This window comes from Chelon labrosus (genome assembly GCF_963514085.1).
Source record: "Chelon labrosus genome assembly, chromosome: 14".
Lineage (NCBI taxonomy): Eukaryota > Metazoa > Chordata > Actinopteri > Mugiliformes > Mugilidae > Chelon > Chelon labrosus.
The window spans coordinates 12167668-12192977 of record NC_140347.1 but is presented as its reverse complement, the minus strand read 5'-3'; the positions used below and the strand labels follow the sequence as shown (position 1 = coordinate 12192977).

The 25310-nt window shown below is 47.2% G+C and overlaps 2 protein-coding genes across 6 annotated transcripts in view; one reads left to right on the top strand and one right to left on the bottom strand.

Moving 5' to 3' along the window:
- Window positions 1-1087: 1087 nt before the first annotated feature.
- On the top strand, window positions 1088-6529 carry hebp2 (heme binding protein 2). Of its 2 annotated transcripts, XM_084560249.1 has the most exons (5): window positions 1088-1144; window positions 1358-1497; window positions 3537-3672; window positions 4279-4459; window positions 4550-6529. In XM_084560249.1, the coding sequence occupies exons 2-5, from the start codon at window positions 1423-1425 to the stop codon at window positions 4734-4736; spliced, it is 579 nt and encodes a 192-aa protein (XP_084416375.1). In that variant the 5' UTR covers window positions 1088-1144; window positions 1358-1422; the 3' UTR covers window positions 4737-6529. The 2 variants fall into 2 exon arrangements, with proteins under 2 accessions (XP_084416375.1, XP_084416374.1); XM_084560248.1 differs by lacking the exon at window positions 1088-1144 and having other exon boundaries at window positions 1250-1497.
- Window positions 6530-11253: 4724 nt separating this feature from the next.
- The window catches only part of nhsl1b (NHS-like 1b), a 114273-nt gene continuing 100216 nt past the window's right edge, over window positions 11254-25310 (bottom strand). For 3 of the 4 annotated variants that reach the window (XM_084559928.1, XM_084559929.1, XM_084559931.1), the window contains exons 5-8: window positions 23366-23497; window positions 18338-21601; window positions 17182-17314; window positions 11254-14593 (exon numbers count right to left, since the gene is read on the bottom strand). In XM_084559928.1, coding sequence (XP_084416054.1) covers window positions 13921-14593; window positions 17182-17314; window positions 18338-21601; window positions 23366-23497 — 4202 coding nt within the window. In that variant the 3' untranslated portion in view covers window positions 11254-13920. The remainder of the gene's footprint in view (window positions 14594-17181; window positions 17315-18337; window positions 21602-23365; window positions 23498-25310) is intronic. The other variant, XM_084559930.1, reaches the window with a different exon arrangement.

Below are 25310 nucleotides of genomic sequence, written 5' to 3'. Positions count from 1 at the left end.
CTAGCAGTAGCAAATTACAGGTAAACAAGCTCGGAGATGACATCATCCAGGTCAGAGGTTAGTAGGTCAATCTACAGACCCCGGATGATGATAACAGGTAACTCTGGACTCAACTAGCGTACGATAACAAAATATTGGTGAAATGAACAAATTTCGCGCCAGATAATGTGTTATTTAGAGGCTGCGTTTCGTACTTTGGTGTCATTTGGAGTCGTTCGGACGATATTTAGATCCAGTGTATATCCATATAGTGGGAGTGACTGGGGCACCGAAACGCAGCCTCTAAATAACGCATTATCTGCCACGAAACTCATTAATTTCACCAATATTTTGTTATGATACGCTAGTGCTATTCCCCGTTGAGTCCGGAGGTATTTAAAGGCTGCGTTTCAGTGCCCCGATCACTCCCACTATATGGATATACATAGCGCTCCGCTGGACCTAAATATCTTCCGAAGGACTAAAAAAAGAAACACCAAAGTTATATGGGTGAGTGAACGATCATATTTTATGCCAGAAATAAGGTCCAGGTTGTAGATAAAACAGTAGATAAAAGTAGGTTTTGACTAATTAAACAAATGCAACATAATTAGTGAGTTGGTAGGTGAGCTTTAGAGGTGCTCCTTGGCAGGATTTATTTTTTGCTTTGGCTATTGCAAGGCTTGCAGTTTGTCCCGTTTTGGCTGTAGTTTGATATAGTGAAACAGAGTCTCAGGTAAGTCTGCACTAGAATAACATCATTCTTGTTTGCTTTTTTTTAGTCCAAAGACATTTTGTTGTGACTGAAATATTCTGAATTATTTCCAGGCATTTATTATTTTACCTTTCACCTTAAAAAATCATAGACATAGTTGTCTTTTATTTAGTAGTTATTATTACATGTTGTGATATGATACAATTATTATTATTATTATGATTTTAATAAGTGCTACTATAACCAAGCACTCCAGTTTAAATAGAGACTAAAGTTGAAACCTCCTACCGTTTTATTTGCTCTGTCTCGTCAATATTGACACTCGGGGCTCTTATTTTGAAGTGCCGCTCGCTCAGCCAATCAGATTTCAGCTTGTATGTAACAGGAAGAGACAAACAAACGTATTGTACAACCAACCTGCTGACTAGGAGCAACCGCGTGAATCCACTGGTAAATGTCTTTTTTTCTGTCTTTATTCACTAATTTTTCCATAGTTACGATTTAAAATATGAAAAATGCTTTAACAAAAAAACAAACTTATAATTTAAAATATGAAAATGAAGTATGTATTTTTGCAGAGCTGTTTTACAGCCGAAGATGCGTTCACGTAACAAGCTGAAGGTGCGGTTTGACATTACCTAACTTTATATGCGATGCTTACAGTGGCTGCAGGACTTCAGAGTTTGTCGATACTTTTCACTTGGAGGAGGAAAAGCTACTCGTCAGTCATGCTGAAAGCTATGGGACAGGTTTTATTCTCCACTGGGCTGCAGAATCCAAAATTCACAGCAGAGGAGACGAAGGTAAATGTTTCTAAGGTTATTCCCCCGTAAAAAAGAAAATATGAGACCTTTGGTCTGGTGTTAATTGCTGTCATGGGACAAAAAGACCTGAAGTGATGTGAGGTCAGTTTGTGCTGAAACGTCTAGTTGACAGTTTAGAGATTAAGTGACTGATACAGGATTACTGCCATTTGTTCAGCAGAGATAAGAGACAGCTTTTAAAATGAAACAGGTGACAACTTGTTATAGTTCTCTCTTTTACTTTATGTTTTGTTGCTGGACATGCAGTCTGAAGATGTCCCATGTATGTTTTTTTTTTTGGTTGGTGGGGAATATTTTATTAATTTATTGTCTTTATATATTTTATTTAAGTCCCATCTTTCTGCATTTAATATTCGTTGGTAGAAACAATAATAATAATAACAAAACAAAACTTGCCTCGCAGCAAGAAGGTTCCGGGTTCGAATCCATGGGCCGACTGGGCCTTTCTGTGTGGAGTTTGTACTCCGGCTTCCTCCCACCGTCCAAAGACATGCTCATTAGGTTAATTGGTGATTCTAAATTAGCCGTAGGTGTGAATGTGAGTGTGAATGGTTGTCTGTCTCTCTGTGTTAGCCCTGAGATAGACTGGAGACCTGTCCAGGGTGTACCCCGCCTCTCGCCCGATGACAGCTGGGATAGGCTCCAGCAGACCCCCCGCGACCCTTCACAGGAACAAGCGGTTACACAAGATGAATAAAAAATGAATTTCTATTCTATTTCATCTATTACTACACTGTGTAGTAGTAGATTAAATAAAATAAGTTACACTATCAGCCACCTAAACTTGAGACCAGTCCTAGTTTTTAACGTAACAGGCACCAGACTAGTTATAAGTCTGACCACTGTGTCAACCATAGTGTCATACCAACGTGTGAGAGGTACACAGGTGTTGCACTGCAGATGTGTAGGTTTATTCTCAGTGACACGCAACTTGGTGTGTGTATGTCTGCAGGGCTGTGACCTGACGGAGAACCTCGCAGAAAAAAACAGAGAGGAGGGGGTGTGTTTGTGCGGTTTGCGCCCGACGTTGCTGCTCAGTCTGTGTGAGCTTCAGCGGGGCGGATGTTTGTGTAAAAATCGACGGATTGTTTATTTAAAAATCAAGCTAAGATTTAGTGCACGGCTATTGTATTGCAATGTATTCCTGATCACCGGTGTACCTGTTGAACTGGCAAGTGAGCGTACGTGGCCCTGTTGTTGGAAACTGGCTCACAGGTTAGACTTAGATAAACTTTATTCATCTACAAGAGAAATTCCTTGATCACAGTGGCTTAGAATCAGAAGTAAAAAAAAAAAAGATTAAATAAAATAAAATAGTATGAGCAAAAAATGTTTTAGAATTAATTTATGAACAAATTAGAGATGAAATTAGAGACGGAAGAATCTATATTATATACGTAGGAATGATAGTAAGGTGCCTGAAGGAGCTTCCTAAGAGGGGTTGTTCCTGATGTTTGACAGTTTAGCCAACATCCTCCTCTCCCCCAGCTGCTCCACTGAGTCCAGAGGACAGCCCAGGATGGAGCTGGCCCTCAGTTTCTCTTTTTGTCCCCTCTCCGTTTCTCCACCACACCAGCAGACCACGGCGTAGAAGGTTGCCGATGCAACCACAGTGTCATAAAAAGGTCCCGTAGTGTCCTACACACCCCAAAGGACCTCAGCGGGTGGACTCGACGTTGTCCCTTCCTGTATAGGACATTAGTGTTGCCCTGTAGCGTTCACTGTGGGAGCGGAGCTGGATCAATCTGTTGGTGAATGAGCTCCGCTGACCCTCTATTGTCTGGTGTAGTGGATGAGATGGATTGTTCGTGATGGAGAGCAGTTTGTCCAGTGTCCTCCTGTCCCTCACTGAGACAGATGTCTCCAACTCACTGCCAACATAATAACATGACCAGCTTTTCAGATCAATTTGTCGCCGGTGCTGCTCCCCCCAACGAAGCACAGCAAAGTACAGGAGTGATGTGGTCATTATTTGAAACTATGCCACCATGAGTGTTGTGTGTCTTGTTTTTTTGCAGGGACAAGACTATGAGGTCCGCACCTACCACGCCACGAGGTGGGTGAGCACCAGCCTTAGCGGGATGCAGTGGGACGCGGCCATGAACACCGGCTTCCGCAGGCTCTTCAACTACATTCAAGGCAACAATAAAAACAGTGAGTGTTCGTGAAATCAGTTAAAAGTTAAAATCGTACTTTGTCTTCTGAGGCTCTGCCACAGAATCTGTGAATCTGTAAACTTGACAAAACAAAATGTCACTTAATCAGAAGCAATAAATCAAGTAAATAAATGTTGCAGAATGATTTTTTCCAATAACTTCACTTCAAGACAAAGGAGCTGATGAATAAATGCAAGAGAAAGTGCACTTTAGTTCCTGCTCAGCAGTTTGCAACAGCACCCCCGACTTTGTCTTAGTCAGCAGTTTCAGCAGCATTATTTATGGGGATATATATTGTTTGTGCTGTTGACTACTGAGGTCCGCAGGGTAAGGAGAGTCGGATCTATAAACATGCTGTTTAATCTCCTTCATATGCCTTACATCGTGGTTATGTACGCCGGCCATCTGTTCAGGTATCATGATTCACCAGCGGGCGGCTGATTGTGTGTTTTGAAAATATAATATGTACATCTATATCACATCTTACGTGGGTCGGTTACACGCCAACTTCATCACCAGTGACTGTTTTACTTGTCTAACAAAAACAATGTGATGCGCGTGATGCCTGTTTTTCTAAAAGTGCGTTCTTTTATCGGTTCCTCAGAGGCGAAGGTGGAGATGACGGCCCCTGTGACGTGCCGCGTGGACCCTGGAGCCGGCCCTGCGTGTGAGTCTAAGTTCACCGTGTCCTTCTACCTCCCGGAGGAGCATCACGGCAGTCCACCCGAGCCCAGCGACCCGGAGGTGTTCGTCGAGGACAGGAAGGAGCTCACGGCATACGTCAGGTAGAGTCAAACACCATCGACTGTTAATGTGGGGAAAAAGTGTTCAAACGATCTAATAAAGTCTGTTCATTTTGGCTTTGTGTCATCCAGGACATACGGTGGTTTCTCCAACGAGAATACGAAGCGCGAAGAGCTCCAGAAACTCATCGAGAGCCTGAAGAGGGACGGCGTCCAGTACGTCGATAAGCCGTACTACGCCGCCGGGTACGACAGCCCCTTCAAGCTGACCAACCGCAGGAACGAGGTCTGGGTCCTCAAGAGCGCAGAGGGGCAGTAGAAAATGAAAAGGTCACCTTCAGCCAACTGCAGCTTAAAAATACTTACACGTAGGAACAAAGATTTGAACGCGATCATTTGATAAATTTCACAATTTAAACTGAACTTACGAATGTTCAAGAGAAAAAAAAAAGTGGGCACAGTTTGTCAATCTTACCAGCAGAGGGTGCCAAGTAGCCAGAAAAACGAACAAGTGCCTTTTAATTTTTTCATTGAATGACCTGTTACTACACTAATATAAGATTACTTTTTTGCGCACATTGCTTATTACTATTTATCGTGTGATTCTTAATGATTTTGGACATGAAATATTTGAAATATATTTGTTTACACACAAATCTTAATGTAGTAAGACCGCCTGTCAGATGTAGCGATAAAGGGAGGGTTCACATTTTAATTTTGCTAAGTTGATCTCAAAAGGGAATATTAATCATATTGCATAAAAACGTGAATAGCTGCAGTTGCTGCATCTGTCAGTACTGGCCAGTTTTTATTCTGGGTGAAAGTAAAACGAAAAAGAAACTCTGAGGGAATGTGGGAGAAATTAAGACACTAAGCTCGGCAAGGAATAACTGTCGGTGAAAACAGGACCTAATACTGTTTTCATAGAGTGCAGAAGCTTCTGATTAGCTTTAACTGAGCTACTGTAGAGCCCAGCACGGTGATTTTGGATATCACTTGCATTTGAATCATGTTAAAGGGGAATTACCACTTATTACAACCTGGACCTTATTTCTGGTATAAAATACGATCGTTTACTCACCCATATAACTTTTGTGTCATTTGGAGTCGTTTGGACGATATTTAGATCCGCGTATATCCATATAGTGGGAGTGACTGGGGCACCGAAACGCAGCCTTTAAATAACGCATTATCTGCCGCAAGACTCGTTCCTTTCACCAATATTTTGTTATGATACGCTAGTGCTATGCCCCGTTGAGTCCGGAGTTACCTGTTATCTATTCGCGGACATGCAGCGGTTTGTTGTTCTTTGGCCAGCTGTTCCTCTCTCTGCCTCCTCATCCTCCTTTCAACGAGCTCCTCATCCGTATACTCTGGCTCAAAACAGTAAGGACGTCCATCATGAACAAAGTTGTCGTCCACAACCTCAGAATAGGAAAAATATTCAGCCATGTTGCAAAAAACTAGCAGTAGCAAATTACAGGTAAACAAACCGACCGTCGCAGGTGCGCGCGGCGCTCAGAGATGACATCATCCAGGTCAGAGGTTAGTAGGTCAATCTACAGACCCCGGATGGTGATAACAGGTAACTCCAGACTCAACGAGGAATAGCACTAGCGTATCATAACAAAATATTGGTGAAATGGACGAGTTTCACAACAGATAATGTGTTATTTAGAGGCTGTGTTTCGGTGCCCCTGTCACTCCCACTATATGGATATACGCGGCGCTCCACTGGATCCAAATATCTTCCGAAGGACTAAAAATGTAAAATGACACCAAAGTTATATGGGTGAGTAAACGATAGTATTTTATGCCAGAAATAAGGTCCAGGTTGTAGAAAACAGTAGTTCCCCTTTAATAAGGGAACATTTCAAATGCATTAAGACCAGAATTATTAGTCCCAGCATTGTTGGTATGCTTGCATAATTTTAACATCAACACAGAGTTAGTGCCTGATAGTTGTATGACTCTCTTAGAGTAGAGTTTCAGTTTACGTCTGTCAAGACCGTCCAGACTACATGACTTGTGTGGCAAAGATGTGAATATAAAATAGATTGTGTGTATCACTATATTGGTACGTATTATTCCATTAAATACATCTTCAGTGTCTTCACTTAGAGATTGTTTTCGAGAGGGAGCTTCGTCACAGAGTGTAACAGTAACCACCTGAAGATCAACGGGAGGAGGGTAGACACTAAATTTTGTCATAATTTATGTATGAATTCTTGAGTTATGGCCAAAGATTTTGTGAGGACCCAGCAACCTTTGTTCCCCGAATTCTTCCCAGTTCAGTCCTCAAGTCCAAATGAACGTTTGTGCCCAAATTTGAAGAATTCCCTCAAGATGTTCCTGATGTAAACTGGTGAAGATGTTCACATATGGTCCCGTATTGACACGTGGACTTTTGTAAGGATCAGAAAACACAACCACGTCTGTCCTTGCGAAACATGTATGAAAAGTGTGAACCTGTCGTTTTACCTTTTGTGAGTCAGCTTTGAAGTGTGACAGCAGGCTTATTTTTCCACTCGTCAGTCAGCGGCGGTGACTCTGCTCTTCAGTCAGTCTGGCAAACACTTATCTGATCTCGGACCTCGCTCACTGCCGGCGCTAACGCATCTTTTATGACAAACGGCTGAGTCATAGAAAATCTGGAGCCGTCACATCACTGTAGTCTTGTCATCCATCACTTTAGATCACAGTAGATGATGTATTATGGAGTGTGTGGTTACCTGGCTGGGTAGTGTGAGCCTGGTGGGTGTATGAGTGTGTGACGCATATGAGCTGTCATCAACATTATGCCTTTTTGAAGAACTTTTTTTTCTCCTTTTTAGATGTCTACTCACATTAATGTGTGTTTATAACGTTACTGTTTAATAATAAGGGAATTATAATAAGAGACACAAGCACTGCACAGATATACTAACCTATAAATGATGTTAAAGAATGTAAAACTTATCAATAATAATAAAATAGATGTCATCATCAAATGGCGTGATTATGTTTTTGCCGTCCTTATTTCTCGATGGGATTCAAAACTTTATCCTTAACAGATCCATACTCTATGTGATCGTGACCTTTTTGTCAGCCGTGTGAAATTCACCTCCCCCCTTTATCCTCCCTCGCCTCCTCCTCCTCCTCCTCCTCCTCCTCCCTCGCCCTCGTCAGGTTGATGCATGCTGAGTCATTCGTTTTATTTGTGGCAGGACTGTTCCCAATATCATGTTCGGACACTCAGCAGAAATTACATTTATCCTCCGCATGCACGCACGGCACACGGGATTGATCTCACTGGCCGTTCTCAGCGAGGCACAACACTGCTGCGGAGAGGAAATGCATAATGAGGTTCAGTGTTTTAATCTAAACGCCCCGGTTGTATGTTAATTTTCATCTGCCCTCCCTGCAGCCTAATGGAGACGGGAGTTGATGTAGAGGACAGGCTGCGACGAGCAGTTTTCTGGTGACAGAGATTAACTGCAGGACTTTAATGTACAGTATGCAGCAGCACATGTGATCAATTCTTATTTTTCTCCCCATATAAACCCTCTAATGGATACAACTTACCTGAAAAGCACCTGAAAATATTCTTATTTGCCGATAGAAGCACATTTTCCTGCATTGTCTCCGTATAGATCTTTCTTTTCCTACATTGGAGAAACTTTTTGATGAGTGAAACACATAATTTATCCGTTGTGCTGGAGTCACTGGGAGGTGGTCAGGGCGGATGGTGGGCATATAAAGTGCTGGACAGTGATAACAAGAGGCCAGGCTGGCATCCAGTTGGGGTTAGGTTTAGGCCCATAATGGTGCACATTGCGGATCTTCTTTCTCTATGGCAGCGAGAGTCATTACACAAACACTGTCAACACGTTCATACGGTGTATCTACATGTTCTTCTGTCCTCCTTATCATCTGTGTCAATTTTTTAATTTTTAATTCTTTCTGGACTTCAATTCTTCCTCTGAGTGCAGTTTTCTATTTCTTGGACACTTCCTATATTTTATTTCTTCCTGACTTCCAGAGACACTGGATTCATAGAAACCATAGTTATATTTGTAACTCTAGTTTCTCTGACACCACACTTTTGCTTAAAGGGGAACTACCGTTTTTTTACAACCTGGACCTTATTTCTGGCATAAAATACGATTGTTTACTCACCCATATAACCTTAGTGTCATTTGTAGTCGTTCGGGAGATATTTAGATCAGCGTATATCCATATAGTGGGAGTGAATGGGGCACCGAAACACAGCCTCTAAATAACGCATTATCTGCCGCGAAACTCGTTAATTTCACCAATATTTTGTCATGATACGCTAGTGCTATTCCCTGTTGAGTCCAGAGTCGCTATAGTTACCTCAGCTCTCGGGACAGAACATCTTTTTTTTTTTTTTAACATCAAATACGCCAGTGAGAATGTCATCACAGAAAACGGATTTAAAACTTCGGCATGCTGCGAAATACAAATAATATTTACCTGATGCTGATGAGCTCAGTCAGAATTATTAATTTAACGCATTTGGCAAGAGCTCAAAGTAAGGGACCTAAGACGAATTGTATATCTGTTACAATTTAAAAATGTGAAGTGCTACTGGTACTTTAACAACACTGCTGAAATCACTAGTGGACGGTGCAAGATCAAAATTTTTGTAAATTTGCCAGAAAGCAAATACATTAGTTGTTTGTTTTTTTACAGTTTGGGCCAAGAGCTTAATGAGGAGTCTAGGGAACTGCAGCAGAAAGTTACTGAGGGATACAGTCCTGGCATGCTGCATAAGGTCACAGAGGTAGATTATTTGCAAGTAACTGGCAGCTTGAGCTTGTTTTTTTATTTTTTTATCCGTCATGATCAACTCTTTCCATTTTGTTCCCTGAAACACTTCACTGCCTGACGATCTCCCTGCTCCCCTTATATTTATCGCACCTGTCTACTCTTACCTCTCTTTCACAGAGCTGACAAGCATGCTGCAGGGGAAACCACTGTTGACACAGCATCAAACATTTCAGCTGCTTTCTGATCCTGATTTTGCTACTGACTAAAAGATTTTTTAAAAACAGGCAAGAAAGAGGAGAAGGTGGAGAAGAGGAGGGGTATCTGAAACTCTTCCTCAATCTCCTTCTCCCACATCATCCTCACTACCCCTCCACCCTTTCCTCCATCTCCTTCATCCTCTTTCCATTCCCTTCCACTCGTGATAGCAGTAGTATTTATTAAAATCTGAAGTTCATCATCCAAATTGAGCATTTAAAGGGTTCAGATTTATTTGTTTTACTAGCGCTGAAGCAAAGTGCGGATGCAGTGATAATTCCAGCTATTAATTTCTATTTCTCTGAATCACAGTCACAGATTTTTGCGGCGGCGAGACATATTTTTCCGGTTGTCTTCCTTTGTGTTCGATGCTTTAGTTGCCTCTGTGTTTTGACAACCTGGATATCGAAGTCCTGGCTGCCACGTCCTCTTTGTTGCTGACGAATTCCACCTTTTCCTACCAGCATGGCTTCAAATTTTAAGTTATTTTCTGCAAGTGGAACTGCTGAGTTCATTTGACATGACCTGCAAGTGTTCACATGGACAGGGAGCTGCTAGAAGACTGCACCTCTGACCATTGAAATACATGTAAATTCACAAGTACACTGTGAAAAACGTACTTTATTCAAATGAGAAATGTGGCTGTTACGTGCCAAACAGGGGCAGTGTGTTTTTCTTGGTTCTTCTCTCCCTCTCTCTCCCCCTCCCCTGTGTGTTCAGGTGATACTGGTGATACTGCAAGTGATTCCACCTGGGAAGTCTGTCAGAGCCTGCTGATTGGTTGGTTTATCCAATTGCCACCACAGGAGCTACTTCAAAAGGATCCAGCTACAGGCTCCTCGGCCTCTACTTCCCCTGCACCTGATTTGCTGCTGCATGCTAGTTGCGCTGACTGCTTGTAGCTTGTTTTGAGAACCACATGGTTCAATCTCTGCCCTTTGCTTGTTGCTCGGCTTGATTGTTCTTTTGTTTTCTGTCACCTACCGTGGTATTGAGACGTGTGGAGCCTTTTTGTTTGATTTATTTCAGTTGTGGTGGAAGGTGCGGACCAGAGGTAAGATTGGGGTACCCTTTACACCCCACCATGTAGGATTCCTTTGTTATACACACTAGGATTATTGGTTGGTGCCACCCATGTAGTTCTGATAATGTTCTTTTAGTAGAAAAGATAGTTAGGCCCTTTTTGTTTGTTGTTTTCTATATGGCAGTGTGTTAGCCAGGCCTAGTTTTGTTTTCTTGCTTTCATTCATTTGGCACAACCACGTGGTCCCAATCTTCCCCACTGTTTTTGTTTTGAGGAGATTTTTGTTTAGTCATCTTTTGTATTTCAATAAATATTGTTAAACTTTTGTTACACCAGACTTGAGCATTGGTTGTATTGTGTTTGTCCCTGATTTTCCCCTGGACACACCTAGGGACGCAACGGTGGCGTTATCACAAATCCATCTTTAAAAGTGAGTCTCAAAGCAACCTGTGATGTGGAGCACAAAAACTAGATGCCGCTTTGGTTGCAAAACTGTAGCCTCGTGCAAAGGTTACATCCGTCAAATAAGAGCTTTGCCTGGAAGGAAATTATATTTTTAAATTTTATAGAAATGGGTGGTTTATTTAACGGGTAAAAATGTGCAAAACCACTGATGCAGGTGTTTGAAGGTCTAATTCAATTCAATTTTATTTATATAGCGTCAATAACAATACAAATCGTCTCAAGACGCTTTACAAAAACCCGGCCTGAAACCCCCAGAGCAAGCCTGAAGGCGACGGTGGCTTCAGGCTAAAACTCCCTTTTAACAGGAAGAAACCTTGAGCAGAACCCAGCAAGTAATCTAAGTAATCAGATACTAGATATTTCTGTAATCAAGAGTAAACATTTTTTTATATGCGGCACCAGTTGACAGGGCTAAACACAGGTGGTTAATGCTCCTGTGCTCGAGTCGATACGGTTGATCTGCTTCATTTGTCGCGTCATGTAAGGATACTGTAAGGGAGCAGCTTGACTGTGAGAGGAAAGCAGTGAAGTGTCAATAGTGTGATTATAGCCGGGAGGAGTTTGTATTGATTCTGACAGCCGGATGGAGGCCTGTTGTTCACGGGGCGTCAGAGGGAAGGTGACTGCTGAATCAGAGGTGCTGGGACTTCATTGAAAATACTGTGAGTGAGGATGTTTTTTGTTTTTGCTCCCTAGAGGACGGTCAACGGCCGGACGGTGCAGCGTTGTTTGCAGGTCGTACCTGGTGAGAGGTTGCAAGTGTGACGACGTGGTGTGTGTGTGTACTTTAAGTCAGTCAGGATGGTTGAATGCTTCTTGGAAGCCAGTGGACAGGTCTATTATAGACAGAGCCTGTAATTCAGTCTGTGTCCTAATGGGATGTCCAGAAGGAGACATAAATGATGACCCCACGGGAGGGGAAGGGAGTGGAAGGGTGGGGGTAAACGATGGCCTCTGCAGTTTTCCAGATGACGGACGAGTGTGGGTGCCATGGTGACGGCACTAATGAGGCTGTGATTTGGGGCGTCGGGCCAGATGGCCGTGAATCACACACAGAAATGACACAGACGCGCTCTTTAAATATCACCTTGTTTTTTTTTTTTATTACACATACATACACAAGAGCGTTAGCAGCCTGCCTTCAGCTCCACTCCCGCCACCTCTTCACGACTCCTGCTGCTGTCTTCCCATCTTTTATTTATTTATTTTTTTTTTTAACAGGCTCTCAAGGATTGAGACGTCTCCCGTCACGAGACGAGCCTGGACCCAGGCGGGAGCTAGGAGGCGCACTTTGGTCACAGGTGATTAAACCGCGGGGGTGTTATGGCTGTTATGGAGGTTATGAAGTCTCACGCCTGTCACCTCGGTTTACGACCCTAAAGAGGCCACATTTACTCAGCTGGGAGCACCGGCGTGGGATTTGCATGACACGAGATTAAGGGCAGTAGAAGGCTCGAGCATAAATATTGACATTACTGCACTTTTCAAAGCACCTCGAAAAGAAAAAAACGGCCCGGCGGGGGTCAGCGTTGGTAAATGTGGCCCTTTTTTTGATTTCCCTCCCTGACCTTCCAGCGCCATCTTTCACCCGGGCTGCTCGACCATACCGACCGACGCCTTGCTGCTATGTGAAAAATAAATAATCTACAAAAAGGAAACCACTCCCTTTCAGCAAAACACAGGGCTCTAAAAATGTACAAAGTCTTTGAAAATAAGTCAAACGTTACTTAAAACTTATTTCTCTCTATGTATTTACATACATATAAAACTGCAAAAAGGATAAACTCAGCCGAAAGTAAACAGCCGTTATAGAAATCATTTTAAAAAGTAGCTCTTCTCGGCGAACTTGACGACAGACGGACCGAATGAGGGGGGGGGGATCTTTTTCTCTTTCTCACACGAGCAGCAGCGGCAGTGCTCAAAGATTGTGTTCACGTTCCAGATTAACCGCCAGCTCTTTGGTGTAACCCACATTATCACTAAAGGACCTGGACAATAAGATAGTAGCCTAAGTCATTCCTTTTACATTTATAGGTTCATATTTCATATTTAACTCCCGAACACGAGCAATGACATTAAAACAATCTTTAAAACATACTTTTAAAGTCACGGACGAACGACGACGACATGTGCACAGTGCAAAATCTACAAACTAAACATCTGTTAAAGGAGATTTCATGACGTTTTGGTTGAGCCTTTACGTCCCCCGACCGACGTCCACTCTGTTCCCATCGCTAGGTGGCAGCACCGAGCCCTCTGCACCTCCCGCGGACCGCTGAACGCGACAGCTCTGCAACTAAAAAAAACCACCGAGCTAAGAGCAGAAAGCAAAGAACCTGTAGCTGAAGCTGTACCGATGGAGCCACTCGCCGTCGTTATCAGGCCGTCTGAAGCTAACGCTCACTAAACCGTGGCGCCCTCAAAACAACCTCCCGGAGCCAACTAAAGCAAAAAAACAGAGGATTTACGAGCAAGCCTTTACATTCCACTCCTTCCAGCTACCTGGCTAACGCAGCACCACAGCAGCAAAGTTAAGCAAACAGTCCGTGACTTTTCGATTCCTTCAATTCACCTCAGTTTGCCGTCTTGACTTTGTCCTTCAAAAAAAGAAACTAAAGGGCTCCCGCAGGGTTAAGCAAAAGTGAAAACAGCAAAACAAATGGAAGACAAACTAAGAACAGCAGGCGTAAAAGAAACACTATTCCTTTAACAAAATGAGGGTGAATCACCAAACGAAAGGAGAGAGAATGAGAATCATGAGTCTTGAAAAGCTTGAGCAGAACCAGTTCTCCGCCTCAGACTACGCTCTGTCCGGTCCATGATGGGACTGCTGTCCTCGCGGACCCAGGACCCGACATGTCCACTCCCTCAGAGGGGTGGGGCTCAGGAAGGTGTCTCTCGAGGGCCTTCTACTGGCTCCTCTTCCGGCCCCCTACCTGGTTAAGATGAACGAGTTCAACTCCCCAAATCTAAGGGGCCTTCGCTTTTAACTCCTGCTTTCCTCAGATAAAGTGCCGTTGGAGTCTCTGAGCATGGAAAGAGTCTGGGCTGCTGGTCCAGACAGACTTTCCGCTGTGTCTCCGTACTCGCTCTCAGCCAGTTCCCCCTCTCGCTCACAGATCACAGTCATCGGGCTGCTGAGGATTCGGCTGCGCGCGTTGTACTTGCTGCTGGCGGCAGAGGGCGGCGTGCGGGAGCGCCCGTACTTTAACCCGCTCATCGAATACGGCGACGACGTCGGGGAGGGCAGGGAGAAGGAATCGTAGCGGCTCCAGTCGTCCATCGCCCTCTTCCCGCGGCCCGGCGAGCCGGAGGGGCTGTGCGGGGTCGTGGGCGAGGAGGGCGAAGCCGGGGGGTCCAGCGACGACTCCGAGCGGGTCCGCTGGAAGCGTGGGTCGGTGGAGCGGAGCATCTCCGTGGCGGACATCCTGAAACTGGTCTCGGAGCGGCTTCCCTTTTTGAGGAGGAGCGCCTTGAAGGTGTCGCTGCTGGTGGAGGACTTGCGGAGGTTGCGCTGGATGGAGCCCGACTGGCGGGGGAGCGACGACACCGTCCCCGGAGGCGTGCCCGTGGGGGTGACGGGCGGAGACTGGGGTTGGCCCCCGGCCCGGGACTTGTCCTCCTCGGACTCCTTGCGACCCAGGACCTTACGCTTCGACCTGCGGACGGAAAGATGCGGCAAATTAGCGTCGTGAAATATTTGGAGAAGCAGAGCGACTGCAGGCGGGGTTAATTAAAATAACCTGCAAAAAATAATTAATTTAGGACAATTGAAAGGTTAAATTGACATAATCTTTAAGAAGAAAAGCAATAGTTGGGGGCAAATACTCAAATTTAGGGATTTCTTACATGCCAAGTTAATGTTTGTGCAGCAGCTTTAAAGTAAAACTCTGCGGTCCACGCATTTTAAATCTTTGTCCCCAATTTGCCATATGTCAGCCCCCAGCGATCACGTGGCGCAAATCTTAAATAAGTCAGATGATAAAGGAGCGCTGAGCGGCGTGGAAGCAAGGGAGTTCAGTGAGAAGAAGAGTTTTGGTTAGAGAAGCTGCAGACGCTGCATCTCGGCAGCAAAGCTCAGACGCTGGCACAATGAAATTAATCAAAAAAAACAACAACACACAAACTGGGAAAAGCGCCCAAAGCAGTTTTAATCAGACGAGGGCGGCTCGGCCTCCTCTCAGCGGGAGGTGTCGGAGAAGTTGGCTGCACCGCTCGTCCTACACCGTCTATAAGTCCTGCATCAAAGCATAGCGACTGACAGAATGTGGGGCATTAGGGCTAGCAGGGAAACAGCCTCATTAATTTGTGATGATTGGGGCGGGTTGGGAGGGGCTTTGTTGCATTGAGGGATTATTGCCGCTAATCCCAAGGCAGCATCACAAAACAAGGCTTGCTAATTAAAAGGGAAGGAGCTACTTGCCACTTCGCACCTCTCTAGAAAGGTTGCACCCACCCACTGCATGCCCCTTCAGCACAGCGGAGGAGAAGAGAAACATGATTAACGGCATGGAAACCTGATTCCGCGATAAGGCAGAGATGGAAAAAAAGGTAAAGAGATGAGCGAGCGGAGGACACGGCGAGACAAAATCTTTAATCCTCAGATTAGATCCGCGGGAAGAAATTCCTCCGTGGAGGACGAATAACCTGTGGGAATGAAGTAAAGCGCTCGCTGAAGGTCAAACCGAGAGAGGGAGACTCTGAGGGATGGAGACTCTGAGGGATGGAGACTCTGAGGGATGGAGACTCTGAGTCTGCTTTCTGATTTACACGCTGCAAAATATGCCCTAAATTCAACCTCGGCCCGCCGTCGTCCCCCCGTCGGCATTACATAAGACTTTCCCTCACACACATTCACACGTGCGTACGCTCACACACCTGAATTCAGCCGAGCGCCACGGCTTTGATGCTTAATGCAAACGCAGAAACAAACAACATCAGCCACAGAAATACACAAGAAGGCTGCGTTAAAAGGACTCAGGAGCGCTTGATCGATTTCTCTCCCCCGGCTGTATTACATTTGGTTTAAGAGATCTCCTTCAAGGCAAGATGTGTTTTCTGTTGCTGCCGTGAAAGGATTTCATTCAAGGTTTCCATCAGTCTCAGAAGAAAGAAAGAAAGAAAGAAATAAGTAGACAAGGGAGAGAGGATCTGTGTATTTTACACTTTATAATCCATCGCTTGCATCAGTTAAAATGACTCAAGTGGAGTTTAAATTTAATGCCAGCCTCAACGGGAATCTGTCCTCACTTCCCAAACGTGCAAAAACGATTCTATTAGCTCCACACTGTCGGAGGCGCGAAGGGGGAGGAGGGCGGTAAACAATAAACACAGCCCCCCCCGAGTGTGAAGTTCACCCGCACATGCGCACACGGCCCTCGAGTCCGATCGAACTCCCTCGCCGTAAATCGCGCACGTGACGCGGCCACTGTAAATACGTCGAGTCCTGTGAAAACAGAATCCCGCCACGATGGAGGCAACTCCCGGCTGCTGCCCCCCTCCTGCCGCCGCACGTGACTGCGAAACGCAAACTGGCGGGCCGCATGAGAAATTTATGAGTCCGCTCCTCGCCTTCAGAGCAGCGGCTGCACGTACGCGATGTGTGTATGTCAGAGACGACTGTGGGAGCAGAGAGAGGCAGAGCAATTTCTCCAGTGGCCTCTAACCCAGATCAGGACCAGAGGGTGTCGAGCAGTTAAATAATGCATGAAGCGAAAGTCTTTTTTTGATTTCTTTTTTCCTCCTCCTGCAGAGAATGAGCAACGCTAATGTGACTAGACTTGACACAGATGCCTCGATAAACATTCGACTAATGACTCATTTTGTTTCCGGAATTGCTGCCCGCGTCCAGAAACAGAAGACGCTCCATCCCGGGCCAAGAGACTTCAGAGATCGGTTATCTGACAGATGTGTGCGCTTCCATATGGGACAGCGCTGGGTGAAGATATGACTGAGAAGATGATGATGAGAGGAGGGGGGTGGAGAAAAAGAGAAATCATGGGTAAATGGGGGTGACGAGGGGTGGGGAAGGAGTACGAGGAAGGCGAGAAAAAGAGGGAATGAGATTCTGACAGGACGAGTAAGACGAGGAGAGGAAAAACAAACCAAAATAAAACAGAACGACAGAACGGGACCGGCTCTGAGGGATGAATTATACATCGGGAGTCGGAGGAGAGAAGTTGCCGTAGTACTCGGAAAGCCACGTGACGGGAGGACGAAAATAGAGGAGCGAGCCGAACGTTTGTACCTGTGAATGACGGCGAAGAGGTCCTCGGTGGTTCGGGGCCGCGTGGGAGTCGGGGTCACCATCTTCCCCTCGGACGCCCCGTTAGCGGACGGGGCCGGAGACGACTCAGCCGTGCTGGATTCGAAAACCTCACCTGGAAAAAAAGAGAAAGAGAGAGAGAGAAATCCACACGGTCACAAGAGAGTAAAAAGATAACACACACTTTTTTTTGCATCCATCCTGTCGCATTAACCTGGCCGCCTATGAAATCTGAAGTGGTACGGAGGAGGTGCCAAACTGTCCCCTTACATTCTCTGTCCGTCTCTAGATTTCCTCTCCTGTCTTCTCCTCTACTTCAGCCTCTTTTCTCGTCCTCCCCCCGCTTCTCATTCCTCCTCCTCCTCCTCCTCTAAACATCCGCGCTCACGTCTGAGCTTCGACTGCCTGAGCCGCTGCAGGCAGTCTCACTTTACGCTCTCCCCATCCTCCCCTTCATCCCCTTACCAGATCCGTTCCCCTCCCCTCCCCTCCCCTCCCGATACGATGAAGGCCCTCCCCCTCCAGCCACATCCCCCCTGGGACACTTGCCCCCTCCCTTAGCTTAGAGAGAGGAGAAGAAGAAGGAGGGAAGAAGAGGGAGTAGGACAGAAGGAGAGAGGATGAGAGATTAACGAGAAAAAAAAAAAAACAGGAGGGAAGAGCCGAAAAGCAAGGATGGATACTTGGACAGAAGGATGGATGATGGAGAGCTGAGTGTGTGTGTAGAGGAGGGGGGGAGAAAAAGAGCAATGCGGGGAAAAATGAAGGGACAGTAGCCACAGGAGACCTCTGCATATAAAATATAGAAGGATGAGTAGAAGAGAGAGTAAGAGAGGATGACTTCACGAGGCTGCAGCGCTGCCGTCCCAGCGATAAGCCGTCTCCCCAGCTCTGTTTTTCACAGTTATCAAATCTTTAAACGCTTGTGGCTCCAAGTTAGGATGCTTTCGCTTTGGAGGGGGGAAAACGAATTTCACAGCTGCCCGAGGAGCCGGCTGCGCAGCTGGCCGAGTGCCGACTTGACTATAAAGGCTTAAATGATGTGTAAATGGAAGGTTTTGACTGACACCAAAATTTCAAACTCTCCCTTCAGGTCTGCGTATTTCGAAAGTGAAACTAAATTATCAGTCGGGCTCACCTGCGTCGTCCTCCTTGGAGCTGATGGACCCGGTGGTGCTGCTTGTCCCGTCTGCCTCCTCTTCCTCCTCATCGTGAGCCTCGCCGTTGGTGCAAAGGTCAAGACTCGTCTCCTGGCTAGCAGACGGAGAGGTGAAGGAGAAGGAGACGTCGCCGCTCTCTTCGAACTGCTCAAAGCTCTCCGAAGCATCATCCTCTTCCTCATCCTCCACCTTCTGCTTTGCTTGCGGCGCATCTACTTGATCTTCTGTTCTGCTTGGAGAAGGAACCCGTTCGTTGATTGGTTGGGGGCTAAAAGGTGGGGCAAAGAAAAGTTTGGGTTTCTTGGAGACTGCCGGGGGTCTCTGTTTGACGGGAGAGCTTTCACGGATCTGCGGGGGACTGGGCAATGGTTCCTCTTTCTCTTTTCCATTAAAAACAAAGTATCGCTGGTCCTCCTCCGCTTTTCCATTAATGACAGCGGCGTCTGGTGTGTCCTCTGCAATGCCGAAGTCCAACGACAAGTCTTCCAAGAGCTGGGACACGGGCGATGGTGGGGAGTGACGGGAATCCTTCTCTGGAGAGCTGTTCAACAGGGGCAACAAGGTGGTGGGATGCTCTTGAGAATGGGACATATGCAGGCTACGAGGCTTTAGACCCTGGAGGAGGTCCATGCCCGTCTCCTGAGCTTTGATGTGGTCCGATTTGCCATTGATCTCCTTCTCGGGACGCTTGACTGATCGGAGCTGGATGCTCTGCAGTGCAAACGGGGTGATCAGGGGCTGAGATGACTTTGTTGGGCTGTTGGAAGGAGCTGGTTTAGGAGCGTCCTTCGCCGCCTTCACAACAGATGGGGAAGAGGAAGCCGGGACAAAAGCAGGCAGTGGAGGAGGTGGAGGGGGCCCCATGATGGGGACAGGAGGGGGCGGGGGCGGGGGAGGACTGAAGCTCCCATTGAAGGATGAACTGGGGTGAATGAGTGTTTCGGGAGATGGAGGAGGAGGGAATTCTGGGGACGTGGAGCAAGCAGGGAGGGGGCTCAGAAAAGAGCCCTGAGGAGTGGATGGTAAGGGGGGAGGTGGAGGAGGAGGGGTGGCCGTATTAGAGCTTGGTGGCAGAGGGGGAGGGAAAGGTGGAGGTGGGCTGAGAGGTGTGCTGGGAGCTGAGGAGGAGGAGAGCGGTAGAGGTGGAGGTGGAGGCGGAGCAGGACCAGAGCTCTTAAGCGAGTCTGAAGTGTTGGAGGAGAGGGAGGTAGAGGAGGAGGAGATGGAAACAGACGAGAGGAGCGATGACTTCCTCTCGGGCACTTTGGGCCTGGGCCGGCTGCCCGAGGGCGACATGGACCTGATGAAGGCGGGCACCGGGGTTCCAGCTGTGGGGGTGTTGGACTGGCTGGAGTAGCCGCTGCTCGGGGAGGTCAGTCTGTGGACTCTATCCGGCGAGGAGGTGGAGGTCTTGGGCTTCACCGACACCCCTCCCTCCTGGCCTGGAGCTCCAGGGGCCTGACCGCTGCTGTGAACGACTCCTCCGTTCTGCAAGACTCCGTGGTGAGGCCCGGCTGACATGTTATCAGCGGCGTGGGCCGGAGGGGTCTGCGCCCTCTGGTCTCCGTGGTTGCGAGGGTAGTCCATGTAGTAGCCCCAGGATTCTGCGTAGTCGGAACGCAAGCTGCTGGTCTCGCTTTGAGCGGGCGTCACGTGGCACAACGAGTACACGTTAGACACGCCGCCGCCGCCGTTCGCCGCTAGCGACGCCGCGGAGCTGCACGCGCTGATGCTGCTCTGGCTGCGCGGCCGAAGCACCCACGGGTCGTCATAGTCGCTGCTCGGGCTGTGAGATGGCGAAGACGGCGATGCTCCCTTTCCCTTCCCTCCTCTGAGCCCCATCTGGAGGCTCTGCTGCAAGCTGGCGATTAAAGTTTCATTGAGCATGGCGCCGTTCGGTTGGTTAGCACCGCTCACCGCGCTGACGCCTCCGAGGGGCTTCTTCGCACCGGGCTTGCGCCTGAGAGAGTCTGTGCGCGCCGGAGGCAGCGGGGGCTTCTTGGACTTGCGAAGGGAGATGCTGCGGGACAGAGAGCGGTCGCTGTACAGGCTTCCGGTGTCGTCCTGGTTGGCCATTTCGCGGCACTCGTACATGCTGTGTCTGGTGGCCCGTCCGGCTGCTGCTGCCCCGTGCCCGCTGCCGTGACTGCGAGAGCGCAGGCCTGAGTCCATGTGCATGGAGGTGTAGTATCCATCGTTGTCCTGGGAGTAGAGGGAGCTGGAGTCAGTAGTGGTCCTGGACGAGAGGTCCAAGCTGCTGTACATCTGGTTGATAGGCGTGGAGCAGCTGGAGGTCAGAGTGCGCGGCGGGGCGACCACATTCTCAGGCGTGTCGTAGATCCACTGCTCCTCCGGCAGACAAGACGGCGGGGTCGCGGCCAAGGTGCTGTGGCTGTGGATGCTGCTGTCTGAATGACCTGACTCGCTGGCAGGCGCTGCAACTACCAGACCGCCGTTCCCTGGTGCGTGAGTAGGCGTAGACGTTGCCAAAGCTGGGCAGGTGGAGCTGTGGGTGAAGGCCGTCGGACTGGACAGCAGAGAGTCAGCGTTGGACGCCAGGCTAAGAGGTCGAGCCGTGGGGTAAGATGGTGAGTGGGCAAGCTTACTGGAGGTGTTGAGGGCAATGACCTCAGAGGAGCTAGTCAAGGTGGCGTTGGGGATGTATGAGGTGGAATAGGCGGCGTGAGGGGAGACGACACATGCTGGACCACCACCCCACTCGCTGGACTGCGTCCCCCTCACCTCCTGAGACTTGGGCCTGGGCAAGGTGCCCGTCCTCGGGGCGTTCCTCATGTGCACCACTGTGTTGTCGGCCTGAAGCTTTCCGATCTGCCTCTGAGGCTGCTCCTCAGCCCTGATGGGCGTGCTGCTGTAGATGGGATCGGAACTGATGGACACCCTGGCGCCTTGTCGGGGCAGGCTATGGAAACGGGACGGGTCTCCGTTGAAATAATGCGGCATCATCAGGATTCCGGAGCTGTCGCTGCTGGACACGGATATGCTTCCGGTTGAGGAGGAAGCGGCGGATATGCCAGCCATCTGAGCCGCGATCCCTTGTCCTCTCTGCGCCCGAATTCTTCTCATGGACGGGGGCACGACCTTCACCTCTTCCGTCTGGCAGCTCGTTTCTCTGGTTTCCGAGCGCCGCAGCGTTGAGTTGACGCTCCCGACTCGGCCCAAAGTGGAGTACTGTCCCGGGATGAACATGGAATGCGGCCGAAGCTCGCCGCCGCGTCCTTTTGCTGCCGACAAAGAAAGAAAGGAGACAAGATAAACACGTGACTGTGAAATGTTTTCTGTTCTTCTTTCTACTTTCTTCTTCCTCTCTCTATCTATATTCTTCAGCGACAAAGCCTTCTGCTCTTCTGTCTGACCTGTCAGATAAACTGTGGTCACAGAGAAGCTAATTAATTTAATTCGGCGCAACCTTGTCCTCCTGCGCGTTAATAACTTCTGGTCTTCATCGTTAAGGAGGAAAAGGATATGAGGGGAGACAGAGAGAAGGAAGCTAGACTCCCTACTCTGAATCAGTCTAATAGAAAATGCGAATAGTCTCCCGGGGTCCAGGACGCACAGCTGCTGAGACATGAAGCAGCCGGGGAAACATGCACGGACACAAGACACACACACAGAGACACATGTGCATGCATACACAGTCCTAACACAGGCATGCACGGCCACACAGGACACAACATACAATAAACGCAGACACAAGGACACACAGAAGATGAACATACCAGCTAGTAAACAAACAATCTGAAGAATGAACTGTAAACCGAGAGAGGAGGTCCACTAATGTGTCTCCCATCTGTGGCGCTCCTCCTGTTGGTGTCCGTATTCCCAAAACACAAACACTCATGCGTCTTTTCTCCTCCTTCTCTCACTATCTCCAAACCACACATACACTCTCTCCCTCCTTTGCTAAAAGCCGGACTGACAGCTTGGCTGCCGCCGCCGCTGCTGCTGCTGCGATAGATTAAGCTGCAGGTCTACTTTGCAGGCAGCTCTAGTGCGGGGAGAGGGGAGGGATGGAGCACTGGGACAATTACCCCAGCCCCAGTAATCATGACATTCTGTGGCTGTTGTCGGCCCGGGCAGTAACAAGACTTTAAAGATCTCCTCCAATCAGCCTTGGGGGTCTTATCGCTGGGAGAGAATGTCACTCTGCTTAAATGCCGCAGCCGTCCTACAATTTACTGACATGTAAATAAACATGAGCCATGCGGCGCCGTCAGCAGAGCACGGTGTCAGCTTAGTGAGCTCAGAGCTCGCTTAACGCTCGGCTCAGCTGAGCAACGAAGGTTAGGAGGCCCCTGAACAGTCATATTTGTCATGTAGTCATCTGTTCAGACGGTTTGAGGGTCGTTTGTTCTGAAAACGACAGGGGCAAGGGAAGATTGTTATGCCCCACTCTCTTATAATCAGTACATGCTGATAAGTAAGACGCACATGGCGAGATTATCAATAAGGCCCTAGGATTAAGGCACACAAACACAGAAATGAATACACACACACACACACATTTCACAGATAAAGGACGACAGAAAGTAGACCTCAAAGGATTATGGCACAACGACAATCTAAGATTTGCAGACCCTGCTCTTAATTTGTCCGATGTGACAGAATTTCTAAAATCTAAAATTAAAAGCCTTCTGCGCCAAAAGGACAAAACTGTGACCACAAAACTACTGAGAATGATTTCATAACCTCGGACCTTGGCTGTGGACACAGTGAAAGGGTGGAGAAGAGCAAATGAGGACACATGTAGAAGTGAAACAGTGAAAAGACTGAACAGCTGCAGGGCCTTGATCCAACACTGTGAACTCGCATGAGTCATTTTGTCCTTCTCAATAAGTTGCTAAATGCGTTTAGTTAGAGTTGATAAAAGCATAAATCTGCGCAGGGAAGTGTTAAGTTAGCAAAGAAGGAGCGATGCTCGTCCAGAGTGTTGGTACAGGTCCGTGGACAGTAGAGGGCGACGTGCAGCCCCCAACAGTGATCCATACCTAGCTCCATGTTGAAGTTGTCAGGCAGCCCTGATATAGTCTTTCTGCGTTTGACCTTCTTGGGCCGGCGGGACACGGTGTCAGTGTTAATGAGGGAGCGCCGGATGCTCGCCTGGCGGTCAAACACTGCCCCTGGTAGCCGGGAGGGCGAGAGCAAGGCAGGCGGACACACAGGCAAACAGCAGTCGGTTAGTCGGGAGGAACAAACTCGATATCATGCAGAAGGGTTCGGGGGGTTTTGAGGTTGAACATGCGGGGCAGGAAATATTAAGAGTCAGTTCAATCAAATTACAAGGAAACGATTTCTGATCGTTTTATTTTGTTGGTGTCTTGAGTCTTTTCTAACATAAATGAACTTAGCTAACAACTAACATTATTAATTGTGACATTTTACTTTTGAAAAGTTTGACAAAAACTGTCGGTGCTCGATAATAACTATGAAATATCTCAAACGTAGGCATTTAAAGGAGAACTACTGTTTTTTACAACCTGGACCTTATTTCTGGCATAAAATACGATCGTTTGCTCACCCATATAACTTTTGTGTAATTTGTATTCCTTAAGGAGATAATTAGATCAGCTTATATCCATGTAGTGGGAGTGACTGGGGCACTGAAACACAGCCTCTAAATAACACATTATCTGCTGTTAAACTCCTTCATTTCACCAATATTTTGTTATCGTACGCTAGTGCAATGTTATCTCTGACACCCGCGACAATCGGCTTGTTTACCTATAATTTAGCTTAGCTACTGCTATGGTTCGCCCACAACCTCAGAATCGCAAAAATATTCAGCCATGTTGAAAAAAACTAGCAGTAGCAAATTACAGGTAAACAAGCCGACCCTCGCATGTGCGTGCGGCACTCAGAGATGACATCATCCAGTTCAGAAGCTAGTAGGTCAATCTACAGACCCCAGATGATGGTAACAGCTAACTCCGGACTCAACGGGGAATAGCACTAGCGTATCATAACAAAATATTGGTGAAATGAACCAGTTTCGTGACAGATAATGTGTTATTTAGAGGCTGCGTTTCGGTGCCCCAGTCACTCCCACTATATGGATATACGCAGATCTAAATATCTCCTGAAGGAATACAAATTACACAAAAGTTATATGGGTGAGTAAACGATCGTATTTTATGCCAGAAATAAGGTCCAGGTTCTACAAAACAGTAGTTCCCCTCTAAGTTCAGAGTTATTGTCTGCCTCGACTAAAATTGCAAAAAAATCTGCATGGGACAGTTTGCAGAGCTGCAGCCTGATTTGCTACTGCAATGCTCCAAACACCGTGCCCTCCACGGATAATTTCCCTTTGACCTCTATTTTGGTGAGGCAGAAGTAGAAATCCCAGACCCGAACCTTGTCTAACCTTGGGCAAATACGGCCAAAAATACCGACACTGCTTGATAAAAATCTAGAGTTATGCTGTGTCTTGCGATTTGACTGAACTGAACCTTTAACTTTTTCATCCACCAACCAAAGTGCCTTAAATACATCAGTTATTTCCCTTCTTTTCTTAAAGAGAAAGCACATCACATTGTTTGTTTTTTTTGGCTGGTGGTTAATATTAATTTCCATCCTTGAATATGAGTCACCGAGGTGTACACATACACATGTAAAATGCATACTCTTGTTGTAAAAAAACACAAACACATGCACGAGAGAGATATGAGATGAAGCGTGCACGCTCATTCACACGCATGCAAACACACACAGCTTCTCTTCTCGCTCTCTGCTCAGATTCCCTGAAGGAAGAGCAATATCTCTCTATGAACTGCTCTTCTTTCTGATATCTGGCTAGCTGGTGACAGCCTGCAGGCGTCAGGGAAATAGAGCTTGATATGAGAGCAGATAGTGTCCATCAAATTCACCATCAAAGTGACAGAGAAGAAGAAAAAAAAAACAGCATCTGTACGTGTGTTTTACTCCGTCTTTCTAAAT